Here is a 19314-nt window from a genome sequence, read left to right on the forward strand (position 1 = left end):
CACAAATGATATTCAAATTCCTTCCTACTTTCCCTAACCCCAGTGTGCATTCACGCACACACCAAACACCGGAATAAGATCTGTGGGAAGCTGGAGTATGTTAATAAAAGTCCTGAGGGTAAAAAGGTAAAATGAAACTCTGGGGAGAATTTAAAAACTGTTTTAAAAAATAGAATAAAGTATTTTATGCTTCATTATAATCCATTTACCATCTCTCTGAGTCAAAATGAACTCCGATTTGAAGACAAAAGATGAAACCCACACATGCTATTACTCAGTTCTTAAGATCACTCCTGAATTTAAAGGGCCTTGTTTATTCTAGAAACATTCACAAGCTTGAGGGTTCGCTACTGTGCACCTGTGCTTATTAGCACCATTTTAGGCAGGATAATTATCCGATCCCATCTGACATGCCGGAGGCTTTACTCACTTCCTACACCTCAGGCTGATTAAAGCCTCGTAGGGGGGCAATCACTCAAAGGAATCTAATTTAGTTGAGGGGTTCCAGAAACGGCATGACACACACCATCAGTGGTCTACTTTTTGGGCAAACTGAGGGCAGAGGACAAGAGAGGAAGGAGAAAATCCAAACACACACTTACCTTGCGTAACCTTAGAGCAAGGACAATGGATCTTGTGCACAGAATAAGAGATGCCAAGCAAATCACAATGACAAATGCATCAAACACCAAGACATACTGGGTATTTTTCTGAACTGAGGAACAAAAACAGAATTCAAATGTTAAGCACACATCTTAAAAAAAAAAAAAAAAAATTTTTTTTTCCCCTCAGGAATAATTTCCAAATAAGGATGGCAGTCTGAGAAGCAACTCAAATGATAAATGTTCTGTCTATTGTTAAAACAAAATGGTAAATATCAGAAACAAATCAGACTGCATTCATGCAGAAGTCCATAAATAAGGTAAAACACTGCCTGGTGGGAAGAGTCATACATTTAAAAGCATATGGACTATTAATAAATACACTAAAATTTGTTTATCTGTAACTATTTACTAGAGAATTCAACAGAAGGTGGTTCATTTGGGCTCCATTCAAAAGAGGCAAAACTGCTGACATTCCCTATGGTTCTATCACGTACAAGGCGCAGACATCAAGTCTGCCATTAGTGAAAACAAACAATCTAAAACACTACCACTCAGAATCCCCAATTCTGCTTCTCCCCCTTGCTGCGCCCTTTCCCAGCAAAGAGTGCCAAATCAATAAGCTTTCTCGGCAACTGGAGAAAATAACTTCTTGGAATGGAAGTAAGGAGGAGAGTGACAATTGGATTTTTGTTCTGGAATACACAGTAGCATGGAGAATGTGCTAGAGGGAAATGAAGCTGTAACCTTAGCTTCTCTCAGACGTCGTGGTCAGAGGAATCCCAACCACAGCGCCCCCTGCCTGACCCCCTGCCCACCTCTGCAGCTCCATCACTTGCTACTCTCTGCTCTCCCCGGCCCCCATTGCAGCCATGCTGGTCTGCTGCCTTCCCTGCTCATATCAGGCTCTCCCTTGCCTCAGGGACATTGCACATGCTGCTCCCTCTGCCCTGAACAGCACCTCCCCCTACCCCACATATGTCTGGTTTATTCCTTTTCAGTCTCAGGTTTCAGATTAAATATTCCCTTCCTCAGCACAGAATCTCCTAAATTCCCATCGTTATTAGCCCTTTCCTATATTACTTCATTGCACTCTCCATGATTACACACGCCCATAGCTCCTCTCATCTGCCTTTTCTTGGTGGCCGTTGAACCTATAAGTACATGTTCAAAGGCAGCAGAGCATGGGACATGGAGACAGGATGAAACTGTAAATGACTTCGTCTCTGAAGAGCCACAGCCTGGGTCTAAATCTTAGAAGCTGTGGAACCTCGGGTAAGTTGCTTAACCGCTGTGCCTCATTCTCCTCGTCCAAAAAATGGTAAATATAAAAAATCATCTCCATTTTACAGCTATTGTTAAGATTAAACGAGTTTATACATGAAAAGCACTTGGGAGAGCCCCAGGCACATCACAATAATAGTAAACACATATAAACCCAATTCCAACTCATGGTGACCCCATGTGTGCCAGAGTAGAACTGTGCTCCACAGGGTTTTCAATGCTGATTTTTCAGAAGTAGATTGCCAGACCTTTCTTCTAAGGTGTCGCTGGGTGGGTTCCATCCTCCAACCTTCTAGTTAGCTCCCCAGCACTTAACCATTTGCACCACCCAGGGGCCAGCAAACACTTATAGCAGTTACCATTTTATCATTCAATGTCCATCTTCCCCACTAGCGATTAGCTCTGTGAGGCAAGGCTCATGTGTATTTTGTTCAACATGACAGCACTTGTGCTTAGCATAATGCTTCAGTATGTTTATAAAGAAATGAAGAGAATCAAGCAGAACATGAGACGTCCACTGAATAATCTAAGTTAGAACTTGCAAAGGGCCTTAGCTAAGCTATAAAAAAAAAAATTTTTTTTTTTTTTTTTTTAAGCTATAGGCGGAGGAAAAGGAGGAGTCACAGATCATGAGAGGTGAAGAAGACAGAGTCATAACCTAGTCTCCAGTTAAACCAAAAAAAAACCAAACACATTGTCATCCAGCTGATTTCTCAGACCTAGGGAAAAAGGAAAAAGGACCAGTCAAGAATGCCTCCTGCTTTTCTCTCTTTGGTAAACATAGTTCGATCTGGACATTCATGATGAGAGAGGCAGACAGCAGAACTATCAGCCTACAGAGGCAGCTGAAGCCTGAGTGTGGACATAGCAGCTCAGAGAGACCAAAGAGAAAAAAGCAACAGGGAAGGACTTGGAGGGGGCAGGGGCAGTGATGCTTCAGAATTAGAAGAGATGAGCTCGGGAACTAGACTGTGGAGGAAGAAACAGGCTTGGGACAGGCAACCTTCAGAGAACGGTCTCAAAGCTGGAGTGCTCCACAGCTACACCTGCTGCAGAAAAGGTATCTAAGAGAAGGACTGGGGCATCAAGGAATTTAATAATGGCAAGGGCATGAGTGGCACTGAAGAGTGTCTGAGGGAGGGTAAACCAGCTCATTTAGTGGGTTATGAGCAAAACCAGCGACTAACTGAGCAAACTGTTTAACCTTGCTAAGCTTCAGATTACCCACGTGTCTGTCAGTTTGTGGTACTGTGGTGGCTTGTGTGGTGTTACGATGCTGGGCCCTATGACACCAGTATTACAAATACCAGCAGGGTCACCCATGGTGGACAGGTTTCAGTGGAGCTTCCAGACTAAGACAGACTAGGAAGAAGGACCTGGCAGTCTCCTTCTGACAAAATTAGCCAGTGAAAACCTTATAAATAGCAGCATTGTCTGATACAGTGCTGGAAGATGAGCCCCTCAGGTGGGAAGGCACTCAAAATCTGACTGAGGTACAGCTGCCTCCTCAAAGTAGATTCGACCTTAATGATATGGATGGAGTCAAGCTTTTGGGACTTTCGTCTGCTGATGTGGCATGACTCAAAATAAAAAGAAACAGCTGCAAACATCCATTAATAATAGAAACATGGAATGTATGAAGCATGAATCTAGTAAAATCGGAAGTCATCAAAAATGAAATGGAATGCATAAAAATCTATATCCTAGGCATTAAAAAAAAAAAGCTGAAATGGACTGGTATTGGCCATTTTGAATCAATCATAGGGTCTACTATGCCCATAATGACAAATTGAAAAGGAATGGCATCACATTCATCATCAAAAAGAGTATATCAAGATCTATCCTGAAGTACAATGCTGTCAGTGATAGGATAATATCCATATGCCTACAAGGAAGACCAGTTAATTTGACTATTATTCAAATTCACGCACCAACCACTAAGGCTCAAAATGAAGAAATTGAATATTTTACCAACTTTTGCAGTCTGAAATTAATGAAACATGCAATCAAGATGCATTGACAATTACTGGTGATTGAAACACAAAAGTTGGAAACAAAGAATAAGGAACATTAATTGGAAAATACGGCCTTGGTGACAGAAACAATGCCACATATTGCATGACAGAATTTTGCAAGACCGATGACTTCTTCATTGCAAACACGTTTTTTCAGCAACATAAACAGCAACTATACACTTGGACCTCACCAGATGGAATACACAGGAATCAGAACGACTATATCTGTGGAAAAAGATGATGGAAAGGCTCAATATCATTAGTCAGAACTAGGCCAGGGGCCACGTCAGAACAGGCCATCAATTGCTCATGTGTAAGTACAAGTAGAAGCTGAAGAAAATTGGAACGAGTCCACGAGAGCCAAAGTATGAGTATGTCCCACCTGAATTTAGAGACCATCTCAAGAGTAGATGTGACACATTGAACACTAATGACCGAAGGCCAGATGAGTTGTGGAATAACATCACGGACATCATACATGAAGCAAACCAAACCAAACCCATTGCCATCAAGTCAATTCCAACTCATAGAGACCCTATAGGACAAAGTAGAACTGCCTCATAGAGTTTCCAAGGAGTGCCTGGTAGATTCACACTGCCAACTACTATGCCACTGGGGTTTCCTGAAGAAAGCAAGAGATCATTAAAAAGACAGGAAACAAAGACAAGGCCAAAACAGATGTCAGAAGACACTCTAAAACTTGGTCTTGAACATAAAGTAGTGAAAGCAAAAGGAAGAAATGATAAAATAAAAGACCCGAACGGAAGATTTCAAAGGGTGGCTTGAGAAGACAAAGTAAAGAATTATAATGAAATGTGCAGAGACCTGGAGATAGAAAACCAAAATGGAAGAACATGCTTAGCATTTCTCAAGCTGAAAGAACTGAAGAAAAAATTCAAGGCTCGAGTTGCAATATTGAAGGATTCTACAGGGAATTATTAAATGACTCAGGAAGCATCAAAAGCAGATGGAAGGAATACACAGAGTCACTGTACCAAAAAGAACTGGTCGATGGTCAACCATTTTAGGAGGTACCATATGTCAAGCACTGATGATATTGAAGGAAGAAGTCCAAGTTGCCCTGAAGGCCTTGTCGAAAAACAAGGCTCCAGGAATTGACAGAATACCAACTGAGACATTTCAACAAACAAATGCAGCACTGGAAGTGCTCACTCATCTATGCCAAGAAATTTGGAAGACAGTTACCTGGCCAACTGACTGGAAGAGATCCATATTTGTGCCCATTTCAAAGAATGGTGATTCAACAGAATGGAAATTATCAAACAATATCATTAATTTCACACACAAGTAAAATTTTGCTGAAGGTCATTCAAAATCATTTGCAGCAGTATATCAACAGGGAACTTCCAGAAATTCAAATCAGATTAAGAAGAGGATGTGGAACAAGATATCATCACTGAAGTCATGTAGGCCCTGGCTGAACGTAGAGAAAATCAGAAAGGTGTTTACCTGTATTTTATTGATTATGCAAATGCACTCAACTGTGTGGATCATATCGAATTATGGACAACATTGCAGAGAATGGGAATTCCAGAACACTTAATTGTGCTCCTGAGGAACATGTACATAGACCAAGAGACAGCCATTTGAACAGAACAAGGGGATACTGCATGGTTTAAAGTCAGAAAGGTGTGCATCAGAGTTGCATCCTTTCACCATTCGTATTCAATCTGAGCAAATAATCTGAGAAGCTGGATTGGTGGAAGACTCATTAACAACCTGTGATATGCAGATGACACAACCTTGCTTGCTGAAAGTGAAGAGCACTTAAAGCACCTGCTGATGAAAATCAAAGACTACAGTCTTCAGTATGGATTACACCTGAACATAAATAAAACAAAACTCCTCACAGCTAGACCAATAAGCAATATGATAAACAGAGAAAATTCTGGAGTTGTCAAGGATTTCATTTTATTTAGATCCACAATCAATGACTATGGAAGCAGCAGGCAGTCAAGAAATCAAGTGATGAACTGCACTGGGCAAATCTGCTGCAAGAAACCTCTTTAAAGTACTGAAAAGCAAAGATGTCACTTTAAGGACTAAGGTCCACCTGACCCAAGCCATGGTGTTTTCAATCACCTTATATGCATGCGAAAGTTTGACAATGAATAAGGAAGACCAAAGAACAACTGATGCCTTTGAATTATGGTGTTGGTGAAGAATACTGAATATACCATGGGCTCAAGAAGAATGAACAAATCTGTCTTGGAAGGATAGCCAGAATGCTCCTTAGAAGCAAGGATGGCAAGACTTCATCTTACATACTTTGGACATGTTATCAGCAGGGATCAGTCCCTAGAGAAGGACACCATGCTTGGTAGAGGGTCAGTGAAAAAGAGGAAGACCATCAATGAGATGGATTGACATAGTGGCTGCAACAATGGGCTCAAACAATTGCGAGGATGGCACAGGACCGGGCAGTGTTTTGTTCTGTTGTACATAGAGTATGAACTGGAACTAACACCACAGCACCTAACAACAACAACAACAAGCTTCAGATTCCTCAGCTACAAAATGGGGAGAACAACAGTGCCTGCTTCACAGGGCTGTTAGGAGGATGAAATGAAACAATCTATTAAAGTGCCTATTAGAAGAGTCCCTAGCACCTACACTTATACTTGCCTTTAGCTATTTTATCGTTTAAAAATATGAGTTACCCCAAGGCACCATCTAATGGGTAGGTGTCTTAGTTATCTAGTGGTGCTATAACAGAAATATCACAAGTGGGTGACTTTAACAAAAAAGTTTATTTTTTCACAGTTTAGGAGGCTAAAATCTGAATTCAGGGTGCCAGCTCCAGGAGAAGACTTTCTCTCTCTGTCGGTTCTGGGGGAAGGTCCTTGTTATCAATCTTCCCCTGGTCTAGGAGATTCTCAGTGCAGGGACCTCAGATCCGTAGGACATGCTTAGCTCCCAGCGGTTCTTTCTTGGTGGTATGAGGTCCTCATGTCTCTGTGCTCGCTCTTCTCTTTTATATCTCAAAAGAGGTTGGCTCAAAATACAACCTAATCTTGAAGATTGAGTTTTGCCTCATTAACATAGCTGTCTCTAATCTTGCCTCATTATCATAGAGGTAGGATTTATAATGCATAGGAAAATCACATCAGATGATAAAATGGTGGACAATTAATTACACAATACTGGGAATCATGACCTAGCCAAGTTGATACACATTTTGGGGGGACACAATTCAAACCGTAACAGTAGGTAGGAAAATAACTTAATTCTACCAGAATCTAAGTCCTTTATTTATTTATTTATTTTTGGTGGGGGGAGGTGCGGGGGTTGTGGTTTATGGAAGGAGCCCTCGTGGTGCAGTGGTTAAGCACTTGGCTGCTAACCAAAAGGTCAGCAGTTCAAACCCACCAGCCGCTCCATGGGAGAAAGATGTGGCAGTCTGCTTCCATAAAGATTACAGCCTTGGAAACCCTATGGGGCAGTTCTACTCCATCCTTCAGGGTTGCTGTGAGTCAGAATCGAGTCAACGGGAATGGTTTTTTTGGGGGGTGGTTCATGGAATGGGGCAGAGGGAATAGGGGCAGTTCTTAGGAAGATGGAACTGAAACTGTATGAGATGCAGGGACAGCATCTGGTGCCTTCCATCCTAATGTACAACTACAAGGAATTCTCTCTAAGGTTGTTTATATGGGCTTACTTTAAAGATGGGAAAACTGAAGCCCAGACCTAGAAAAATAGTGTTCTTCCTAACAGGGAATCCAGCACAGTATTCTGTTTTTTCTTTATTTGCTGAAAGGATTACTCTGGTGTGCTAAAAAAGTGTTTTATGAACATCATAATTGCTTTCTTGCTCTGTTGAAACCAGGTTGTCCCAAAAGGGAATTTCCCAGGCCAAGGCTTGTAAAACACTAGTTTCTGTCAATTTGGTCAGAGAATTGCTACACGCCACCCAGTCCTTCTCAAGCCCTGAGAACTCCTATACACACAGCTCCAGCTTGTCTGTGTGATTCGAACCCAGGGCTTCTCAAACTTACCTAAACTTACCGAAGCCCTTTCCCTGTAACACCTGCTTATGTCATCCATTGATAGGGAGATCCACCCTCCAACACCTCCCTGAGTCCTGGGTCCCTAAATTTCTATATTTATAAAAACAAGTTAAAGTGAAGGTTAGTGACACCCCTGAAGATGGGTAACAGGAGTCACATACGTAACATGAGGTCTGCATGTGAAAATAGACCTTCCCTCATATTTCACCTTGAGATAACGTAAGTAATGATGAGAATGAGAGAAAAGTCTAGGGTTAAGTGTATGAGTATGTACAAACTTCAAGACTTTTTGGAAATAGCTTAAGTTTCTCGTCAGATATTTCCTTGCCCAAGTTCCCACTTCCCTTCTCTCAACTTCCCCCAAAGCTAGGCTAATCAACCCACTTTGTAGCTTCATATATGGAAAAAAAATTAATTTTCCTAAGTTGATTCCTAAATTTCAGCTTTTTAAGGCTTTCATATCATTTTAGTTTACATTTGCATTCGCCTAGTGGTAGAATCAGGTTTCTCAGGATGCAGTTCTGAGAGAAGCCTACGTAAAAACATGTGGCCTGCGAGGTCTGTATTTCTCCTCAGTAGCCACAGGAGGGAGCCAGAGTTCCTCTCTCCAGAGTACCCATTGCCACTGAGCGGATTCTTACTCACAGTGACCCTAGGAGCCTGTGAGGGGAAGGAAACTGTTTCGACAACAGAATGACTAACCCATTCGGTCACTTTGATCTTCATAATGAATTCCAAACCACATTTCATATGTGCCTGAGCGTCTTTGAACACAAAGCACATTCAGTGTACTCCGATAACATCATTACAACCAAACCGGAAGTTCAGGAATTAAACCATTCTGGCCTCATTTCTATACCAGCGTTTGCCACAGAAAATGGCTGCAACCTATCCTTGGAAAACACGAGTGTGTGTGTGAGAGAGAGAGAAAGAGAGGGAGAGAGACAGAAATAAAGACAAAGAGGCTGAGAGGCTGCCTGCCTGCTGGGGAACAGCAATCACTTTTTAACAGAAACTAAACCTGTGTATTCTGGTCATAGTTTTACGTCAGTTTATAAAACTACTGAAACCAAAACCTCAAAATCATCAGAACATGTTATACAACTTAAAAGCAACAGACCACAAATCAAACCCAGTTTAAAAAAAGAAAATCAAAAATAATTAGCAGCTGCAGTTATTTTATACTTTATTCTGTTCTGATCATCTGATTAAGGGCAATTTCAGTTAAAACTTATAAATTAAAAGAATATGTATTGATCATCTATCATTAACTTCATGGTGATCCCTCACTATGCAAACAGGACAGATTCCGTGTAGCCCACTTCACACGTTTGAGTAAATAACTGAGGGTTTGTGCAGGCTGCCCTCTCAGCTCTGAAGGCCCTGATCCCTCTCCGTTGTCACAGATTGAAATCAAAGCTTCCAAGAATTGTTTCTAGAATTTATTTTTCATTCTACTCTAGTTAATATTAATCTTTGTTTTCTATATCTTCATACCTTTTTGCACCTCCACCACGTATTCCTATCCACTAAAAAAAAAAAACAAAAATTTAATCCACTACCCATCAGAAATTCTGTAACATGTCTGTCTCCCTCACTAAGGTGTTCTTTGCTTCTATTGTTGTTTGTCGTTAGGTGCCCTTGAGCCAGTTCTGACTCAAAGTGATCCTATGTACAACAGGAGGAAACACTGCACTCCCCTGCTCCCCTGCACCATCCTCACAAACAGTTATGCTTGAGCCCACTGTTCTGTGTTCTGTTTCCATGTACATTTCCATTGCCTTTGAGTTGATTCAGACTCATAGGGACCTTATAGGACAGAGTAGAACTGCCCCACAGGGTTTCCAAGGGGTGGCAGGTAGATTTGAACTGCTGGCATTTGGTTAGCAGCCAAAGCACTTAACTATTGAGCCACCAGGGCTCCTCTGTTCCCATAAAAAAATAGTGCCTAGAAATTACTGTGTACCAGCCTTTGTTCTCAGTGCTTTACCTTACATGCTAACTCATTTAATACTCAACACCCTGAAAGGAGGAGCCCTGGTGTCACAGTGGTTAAGCGCTTGGCTGATTATTGAAAGGTTGGTGGTTCTAACCCACCAGCCACCCTGTGGGAGAAAAGACCTGGCAGTCTGTTTCTGTAAAGATTATAACCTAGGAAATTCCACTGGGCAGTTCTACTCTGTCCTATAGGGTCGCTATGAGTCGGAATAGACTCAAAGGCATCCAACAACAACAACCCAGGAAGGTAAATACTATTGTTACTCTGATTTTGCAGAGAATAATAGTGAGACAGAGAGAGGTTAAGTAGCCTGTCCGAGACTGTGGGCACAGTAAATGGAGCCAGGACCTAAACCCAGGCAGTCTGGCTCCAGAGCCTGTGCTCCTAACCACTGCGCCATGCTGCCTCTCATAAGAGGTATGTAATAAACATCTGCTGAAATGAACAAAAAGCAAGCTTTAGGATATGTTTTATAGAATCTATTGCTATTTAAAATGTTTTCTGGAGCCCTTTCTTCCTATTACCATTCAAACCATTCTAAACACACGAAATCCCAAGAAAAAATGTTAAAAATCATCCATAATCCACAATGGGCAGGCAAATAGCATACTTACTAGATCCAGATATGTTCAAGAGTTTACATTCTTCGATGCTGGCATCACTGTCAAAATATATTTTGATTTTGCCACTGTGAGCTTTATTGTCATAGGTAATCTGGAGATACAAATGTATGGACAGATTACAACCCAGCAGAAAGCTTAGCCTGTTAAATGAATTGTACTTATAAAAAAAAAGAAAAATAGCATCCAAACAGCTTGCTGATCCAAAGAGAATTATGCTGATAAAAATGACCTCGTCACATGATTTCTTCACCACTTTATATTATTAATGGAAAAAAAAAAAAAAAGTCCAAAGGGCAAACATATGAAGTTCTGCTAAAACCAGCGCCTCTGGTTCAGAGAAGCCCTGGAGCAAGACAACCAACCAGTCCCAGGACCCAAAACCAGAATTCACCAATTTTGGCAAGAGAATACTGAATGAAATTTGGTGTTTTATACAGAATGAAATTCAAAAGCATTTGCTTCCATTTAGATCTTTGGGTGTGACATAACTAGGTTTTTACTAGGCTGAAAATCGTTTTTTTGTTTGCCTCAACAGCTAAATATAATGCTCTCAGAAACAATAAAGACTGCTCCAAAGCTGCAGATCGAACCTTCTCCACGGTGGGCTAAACGCAACACGTCCAACCTGGGCTCTGGAACTTTCCAAGTGCCTCCAAACGAACTCCCTTGTCTGGGGATTCAGCCATACCCCCACTTCACCGTGCTGCCATCATCTCCCCTGCAGTATTGGGGCGGCCTCCTCTGGTCCACTTACACCTAAAGTTTCCACTTTCAGCCCACTCCCAATGGAGCAGCCAGAGGAGTCCTGCTGGAACCTAAGTTGAATTATGACTCCCCTGTCCAAAAGATTTCTAAATGCCCCCAAATCTTCCACATTACTTGTCAATCACATAAAGTTTATAAGTGATATATACCAAGTGGTTTTGAGGATGAACACATTATGAAATCCAAAAAGTTCACAGGCAGAGAACCTGGAGAGCTGAATGTATAGGTGATCTGTGGTCAAACCCACCTAAGCCTTAGGGTCTCTGAACACAAAGCACATCATTATGACCATGCAGGCCTCATTTCTATACCTGTAAGCTATAATTAAACCTCCACTAACCCTGGATGTTCAAGATCTCTATTTCCCCAAGAAGAAGCTCTAACATACTTGTCTCAAGCCTTTAAAACCTTGAAGCAGAAAACAGAAACAAACAAAAAAAACTCCAAACTCATTGCCATCTAGTCGATTCCAACTCATGGCAATCCAGTGTGTTACAGAGTAGAATGGCTCCAGAGGGTTTTCTTGGCTCTAATCTTTATGGAAACACACTGACAGGCCTTTCTTCTGCAGTGCCACTGGGTGGGTTCGAATTGCCAACCTTTAGGTTAGCAGTTGAGTGCAAACTGTTTACGCCACCCAAGAACCTTCTTGAAGCAGACAGAATTAAAACAAAAATGAAAGCCAATTTTTAAAAATCCATACTGTTTACTGTGCCCTACATCGTCATAAATGATCTTACCCTTGCTAAACTCACTCCTTCATGCACCTCTCCTGCTTCTCCTTGTCCATCCAGATCCTTCCTGTTCCTCTTGCCTACCCTAATGTGATTTATCATGTTTGTCTCCACTGAAGTCATTCTTCCTTACCACAGTATCACCATTTGTAATTACTTTTATTTCTCTAGTTACTTTTTTTCTTTTTTCCTATATGTCTCCTCCACTTGGCGATAAGCTTCCTGAGGGCCACTGTTTCTCTGTTCTTGCTAGTTACCTTTGAGTAGGCTTTGAGCCATGGCAACCTTATGTATAACAGAAAGAAATGTTGCCTGGTCCTGTACCATCTGCATGATCTTTGGTGTACTTGAGTCTATTGTTGTGGCTACTGTGTTGCTGAATGAAGCACCCCTCTGAATTGCTAAAAGATAGCTACGTGCCTCTTACACCTTAGCATTTCTTTTAGCCCCTCAATAAGCATTAATAAAGCATGGAACTTCACATATGTGAGAAGGCAACTTGCTCTCCCCACAGAAGTGAACAGTCTTTTGTACTACACACTCCTCCTTCCAAAATAAAAGGAATAACAACCACTCCTTTGCAAACTAGCCTTCAGGTCAAGGTAGCAGTTTCTGCCACAAGGTTTGAAAACATTGGCTACTTATTTGCAGATGGGAAAGATATTATTAATACTTAAAACAGTCATGACAAGTGATTTTTATCATATGTGAGGAGAGGAGGAGGTCAAAGCCAATTTCAAAAATTCCTCTTTTTAACCCAGGAATCTAGTTTTAAAAAGTTGGAAAGAGCTCGCTTTGTTTTCAGAAGTAAATGAACTATGGATCACCAAGGCTATAAAGTGTTTTTAAAATGATTTTAAACATGATTGCATTTAATACACCTAGGCATAGTGATTAAGACCTATGGCTGCTAACCAAAAGGTCAGCAGCTCGAATCCACCAGGTGCTTCTTGGAAATTCTATGGGGAATTTCTACTCTATCCTATAGGGTTGATATGAGTCAGAATCCACTCAACGGCAATGGGATTGGCTTTTTTTTTTTTTGGTTTATAGCCTGTTGTGCTTTACACTCTGGATCCACAAAATGCAAAGAGAAAGATAACAAAAAGTGGCTTAGTAAACAAAGACATTTACCCTATTCTGAAAGACATAACAGTCTGGTAACTCGCGGGAACGAATTGTCTGAAGGTCAATGCCTTTGAGGTGAAAGGAGATTTCAACTTGTAAAAGCCTGAAAAAAAATTATCAGGAGGTAATGAATGGTCATGGACTACCACATATTCCCTACTCCCATGTGAAAAGAGACTTAAAGACTTACCGATAAAATTCCAGGCTGAAGAATGATGAGTTCTTCCAGGCCTGAGGGTTCTTGGTGAGGACCTGAAGGCTTAAGTGAATACAATCTGGGGCAATGAAAGAATGAGTATAAAGATTGTTTCAGGCAAGAATCAGATGCTAAAACTAGTAGGCAAAAGCTCATGAGATTAGAGAAATGCAGATCAAAACTACAATGAGATTTCATCTCACTCCAACAAGGCTGTCATTAATCCAAAAAACACAAAATAATAAATGTTGGAGAGGCTGTGGAGAGTTTGGAACACTTCTACACTGCTGGTGGGAATGTAAAATGATACAACCACTTTGGAAATCAATTTGGCGCTTCCTTAAAAAGCTAGAAATATAACTACCATACAACCCAGCAATCCCACTCCTCAGAATATAGCCTAGAGAAATAAGAGCCTTTACACGAACAGTATGCTCACCCATGTTTATTGCAGGACTGTTTACAATAGGAAAAAGATGGAAGCAACCAAGGTGCCCATCAATGGATGAATGGTTAAATAAATTATGGTATATTCATACAATGGAATACTACGCATCGATAAAGAACAGTGAGGAATCTGTGAAACATTTCATAACATGGAGGAACCTGGAAGGCATTATGCTGAGTGAAATTAGTCAGCTGCAAAAGGACAAATACTGTATAAGACCACTATTATAAGAATTTGAGAAATAGTTTAAACTGAGAAGAAAACATTCTTTTGTGGTTATGAGAGGGGGGAGGGAGGGAGGGTGGGATAGGGGTATTCATTAATTAGATAGTAGACAAGAACTACTTTAGGTGAAGGGAAAGACAACACACAATACAGGGGATGTCAGCACAAATGGACTAAACCAAAAGCAAAGACGTTCCCAAAATAAACTGAATGTTTCAAAGGCCAGCGTAGCAGGGGCAGGGGTTTGGGGACCATGGTTTCAGGGGACATCTAAGTCAATTGGCATAGTAAAATCTATTAAGAAAACATTCTGCATCCCACTTTGAAGAGTGGCGTCTGGGGTCTTAAACGCTAGCAAGCAGCCATCTAAGATGCATCAATAAGTCTCAGTCCACCTTGATCAAAGGAGAATGAAGAACACCAAGGACACAAGGTAATTACGAGCCCAAGAGACAGAAAGGGGCACATAAGCCAGAGACTGCATCAGCCTGAGACCAGAAGAACTAGATGGTGCCCGGCTACAACTGATGACTGCCCTGACAGGGAACACAACAGAGAACCCCTAAGGGAGCAAGAGAGCAGTGGGATGCAGATCCCAAATTCTCATAAAAAGACCAGACTTAATGGTCTGACTGAGACTAGAAGGACCCTGGTGGTCATGGCTCCCAGACCTTCTGTTGGCCCAGGACAGGAACCATTCCCGAAGCCAACTCTTCAGACAGGGATTGGACCGGACAGTGGGTTGAAGAGGGATGCTGGTAAGGAGTGAGCTTCTTGGATCAGGTGGACACTTGAGACTATGTTGGCATCTCCTACCTGGAGGGGAGATGAGAGGTTAGAGGGGGTTAGAAGCTGACGAAATGGACACGAAAAGAGAGAGTGGAGGGAGGGAGGGAGCGGGCTGCCTCATTAAGGGGAGAGTAATTGGGAGTATGTAGCAAGGTGTATATAAGTTTTTGTGTGAGAGACTGACTTGATTTGTAAACTTTCACCTAAAGCACAATAAAAATTATTTAAAAAAAAAAAAGCTCATGAGAGGCAGGATACATACAATGTTTCAAAGTTTCTCCCGACAAGATACTTATTAATTACAATGAGAAGAACAGTAACCTTACGGTGAGAATGGAAGTTAACATCACCAGTAAAGAGATAAACAGACATGTGCCCCTTTATAGAGGCACTGAGACCGACACAACATTACTTGTGCAGCATTACTGCCAAAAATGCATGACCTCATGAAGAAACAGACAAAACCAAAGTGAGGGGGCATTCTACTCACCTAGTCATCAAAATGTCAAGATCATGAGAAGAATGCTGACTTTGTTCCAGATTAAAGGGACAAAACATGAAGAAGCCCTGTTGGTGCAATGGTTAAGCCCTCAGCTGTTAACAAACCCACCCAGCAACTCCGAGGGAGAAAGACGTGGTGATCTGCTTCTGTAAAGAGCTCAGCCTACAGAATCCTACAAGGCAGTTCTACGCTGTCACATGGGGTGGCTATGAGTCAAAAACTGACACAACAGCAGCTAATGACAGCAAGAACAAAGAGACGTGACAACTAAATACAATGGGTAGGATTCTGATCCACCACAACAACAATAAACAAGCCGCAGGAGCTTCATCCTAGTAAAGGACATCAGGACAATCGACAAGATGTGAACACGGTTTACAGATTACAGGGTCGTATCAGCGTTTATTCCAGACTTTGAACATTTCGCTGGTCACGCAGGAGAATGCATTTGCTTTGGAGAAGTATGTAAGAAAAATGATAAAACAAATGTGGTAAAATGTTAACCCATTGCTGTCAAGTTGATTGCGACTCAAACCGACCCTACAGGATGGAGTGCAACTGCCCCACAGTTTCCAAGGAGCGCCTGGTAGATTCAAACTGCCGACTTTTGAGTTAGTAGCTGTAGTGCTTAACCACTACACCGCCTGAGTTTCTAATAAAATGTTAGCATTTGGGAAACCTGCATGAAACATACACAAGTGGTCCCCATGGTTACGAACAACCCCCATAGTTACAAACCAACCCCCATAAAGCCCCACCCATTGCCGTTGAGTCAATTCGAACTTAGAGCGACTCTATAGGACAGAGGAGAACTGCCCCGTAGAGTTTCCAAGGAGCGCCTGGTGGATTGAAACTGCTGACCTTTTGGTTAGCAACCATAGCACTTAACCACCACGCCACCAGCGTTTCCACCTGTAAAGCCTACCTACATTAACAATTCAAGGTACGTATAATGATTCATAATTACAGTCACTATTTTGCGATGTGTATCAAAACATTACTATTATTACTGTGTTGTTATGTTAAAGATGTTATAGAGTATCTGGAAGTGTTTCTTTAATGCTTTTTATACATAGAAAGGTACACTATATACTAAGACAAACATTTGACTAATAGGCATTAGATACAAACCATACCTAATTGTTCCAACTTACATTCAAATTTGACTTAAAGACAGGTTTAGGAATGGAACTTGTTCATAATCTGGGGGCTACCTGTACAGTAAATCTTTGTGTGCTATCTTTCAACTTTCCTGTAATACTTTTTCAAAATAAAAAAAGAAAGGAAAGGAACTTGGGTTGTATTCAAGCAAAGACAAGTTATGAACTGCAAACCATAAAAGAATGAATGATTCCCAGAGCCTCACATAAGAATTAGCTTCATTATTTTGTAGTCCAAAACCCTTGTTGTATAGGGCAGGAAACCGAGGCAGTCTAGAGAAGCTGAATACCTCTCAAGGTCAGAAAGACAGCAGGACAGAGCTGGAGACAGACCAGCCTGGCTGACTCTTATCCAGGCTGTTGCTGCCCCTCTGTGCTGCCTTTGAAATGGAAAAGTCAGGGTCTAACACAGTGTCTGGAAACCTTGGTGGCGTAGTGCTAAAGTGGTACGGCTGCTAACCAAACGGGCGGCAGTTCAAATCCACCAGGCACTCCTTGGACACTCTATGGGGCAGTTCTCTGTCCTATGGGGTCGCTATGAGTCGGAATCAACTCGACGACACTGGGTTTGGTTTTGTTTTTTTAATACAGTGTCTGATCAGGGATGTGACCTGAGAAAGGGTGTTACACCCCACCCTAATCCTCTTTAAAATAATCTAATCTTGCCCCATTAACCACAGGCAGAGATTAGGATTTACAACACATAGGAAAATTATATCAATCACAAAATGGAGAACAGCACAATATATTAGAATTATAGCCACCCAAATGTAGGAAAAATCTTTTTTAACAGGATTCACAGACTCCTCCCATTGAGGCTGAGCTGGAAAGATGCAGCCCTAGAGGCAGGAATAGGAGGGATATGGCCACAGCTTGAATTAAGAGAAAACACTCAGCTTGATTTGCACAGAAGTTGTGCTGCTAACTATAAACCCACTGGGGAAGCCGGGCATTCAGGCAAATCTCTGCATTTAGCACAGTGAAGGATGACTCTCTAACTAGTAGGGATAATGCAAAATTCATAATGAGTAGCCGGTTTGGAACCAAAAAACCAAACCTATTACTGTGGCTTTGATTCCAACTCATAGCGATGCTACAGGACAGAGTAGAACCGCCCCATAGGCTTTCCAAGGCTGTAAATCTTAACGGAAGCAGATTGCCACATCTTTTTCTCATGGAGAGGCTGGTGGGTTTGAACTGCCAACATTTAGGTTGGTAGCCAAGCACTTTAACCATTGTGCCACCAGGGCTCCTTTAATTCACAACAGTTTCTGCTAATTAACCTACTTATACCGTAAGCTTAAACCGCAACAATGAGGTTAAACTCAATTCCTATTTATACCATTATTAGCAGGCTTCCTCGAATGTGTTTAAGAAAATATAAAATCTAGTATTAAGTATTTTAAAAATATTCTTTGTATGTCTCGAATGGATATGTCAAAAGATTCTCTTCAACAAGTTATATTTAATAAGTCAGGAAATGAAATTAACCTGGTTAAACAGTCTCTCTTAAAGTCAAATTAAAAATCAAGTTCTCTCTATTTGGTTAAAATGATTCCATGTTTTGACTGAAAGCGAATTAACAGGGCACCATTGTCCCATGGTCAGGAAATCAAACCTGCTTTCTGGCACTGCCTATTTTACCTAGCCACCTACATTGATTTTGGCCACATTTCTTTGATTTTCCCAGAAAAATAACTTATGAATCTCTGGAAAACAGTCTTATGATGCATCAAATTTGAGTTGCTCATTTTTAAAAGTGCAAGTGGCCAATGGCTTACATGAAGCCAAGGGTTACTGGATAAGCCCTTAGTCCCAGAATCATGGGCTCCTATCTCAGTTACTATAAAAGAACCATCCACAGTGAGAGGTACAGCTGAAGGCACCAGGTAAAAGGCTGAAGCTGAACAGGATTAGCGCCTGTAGGCTGGCTACCAAACAGATCTCAGGAAAACAGAAGTCTCTGGGGCAATAAGACCACCAACATTTTATCACCTAGAACTAAGACCTTCACCTATATGGTCTCTGAAAGCAACCTGGGAGGCAGACACTGCGTGGGCCCCTGATCTGGTTTAGAAGCTGCTGCTGGAGTCAAGAGCATGAGACACATTTAATCATGAAGAGATTCTGAACAGGCAGTGTATGGAGACCAGATAGAACCTCTGTTTTACAGGGATGGTCTTCTGTTGTGTTACCAAGGCACCTTAAGATTAGATTATAGGTAATACAGTCACATTAACTGTGTGATATTTTCATTTTAATGAGACCATTCCAAATTTTAACTGCTACTGGAACCTCCTCTCATGAACTGTTGGCTATGTGAGGAGCCATTATTGATTAACCTCTGCAACTCCTGTACATAAAGTGAAAACCCTTGTGGTGTAGTGGTTAAGAGCTACAGCTGCTAACCTAAAGGTTAGCAGTTCAAATCCACCAGGAGCTCCTTGGAAACTCTATAGGGTCGCTATGAGTTGGAATTAAACTCGAAGGCAACTGGTTTGGGTTTTTTGTTTTGTTTTGTTTTGGTATATAAAGCAGGGAGTGCCTCAGGCACTCATTTAACATCAGAAGTTTGTTGAATGAATGACAAAACCCCCAGAGTCTTAAGTCAAACACTTTGCATTTACACTGAAGTGCTTTTATATTCTTAACAGAGCGGCACAAAATACTACTACTTGATTAGCTGTTAACTTTTTGCTAAGAAATCTTCTAAAAGAGAAATTGAGTTACTAATCACAATTCACCTTTAAAGAGCATTTACATATTTTACAAATAATAAAAACAGTGTTTGAAGCATTTTTACACACATTATTTCA

At 41.2% G+C, this 19314-nt stretch overlaps 1 protein-coding gene across 3 annotated transcripts in view; it reads right to left on the reverse strand.

Annotated features, from left to right (window-relative positions):
* Positions 1–19314, reverse strand: part of MCOLN2 (mucolipin TRP cation channel 2) — an 80436-nt gene that overhangs the window by 17901 nt on the left and 43221 nt on the right. For all 3 annotated transcript variants that reach the window (XM_049879662.1, XM_049879661.1, XM_049879663.1), the window contains exons 5-8: positions 13369–13453; positions 13185–13281; positions 10543–10642; positions 603–715 (exon numbers count right to left, since the gene is read on the reverse strand). In XM_049879662.1, coding sequence (XP_049735619.1) covers positions 603–715; positions 10543–10642; positions 13185–13281; positions 13369–13453 — 395 coding nt within the window. The remainder of the gene's footprint in view (positions 1–602; positions 716–10542; positions 10643–13184; positions 13282–13368; positions 13454–19314) is intronic.

This window comes from Elephas maximus, chromosome 3 (assembly GCF_024166365.1).
Source record: "Elephas maximus indicus isolate mEleMax1 chromosome 3, mEleMax1 primary haplotype, whole genome shotgun sequence".
NCBI lineage: Eukaryota > Metazoa > Chordata > Mammalia > Proboscidea > Elephantidae > Elephas > Elephas maximus.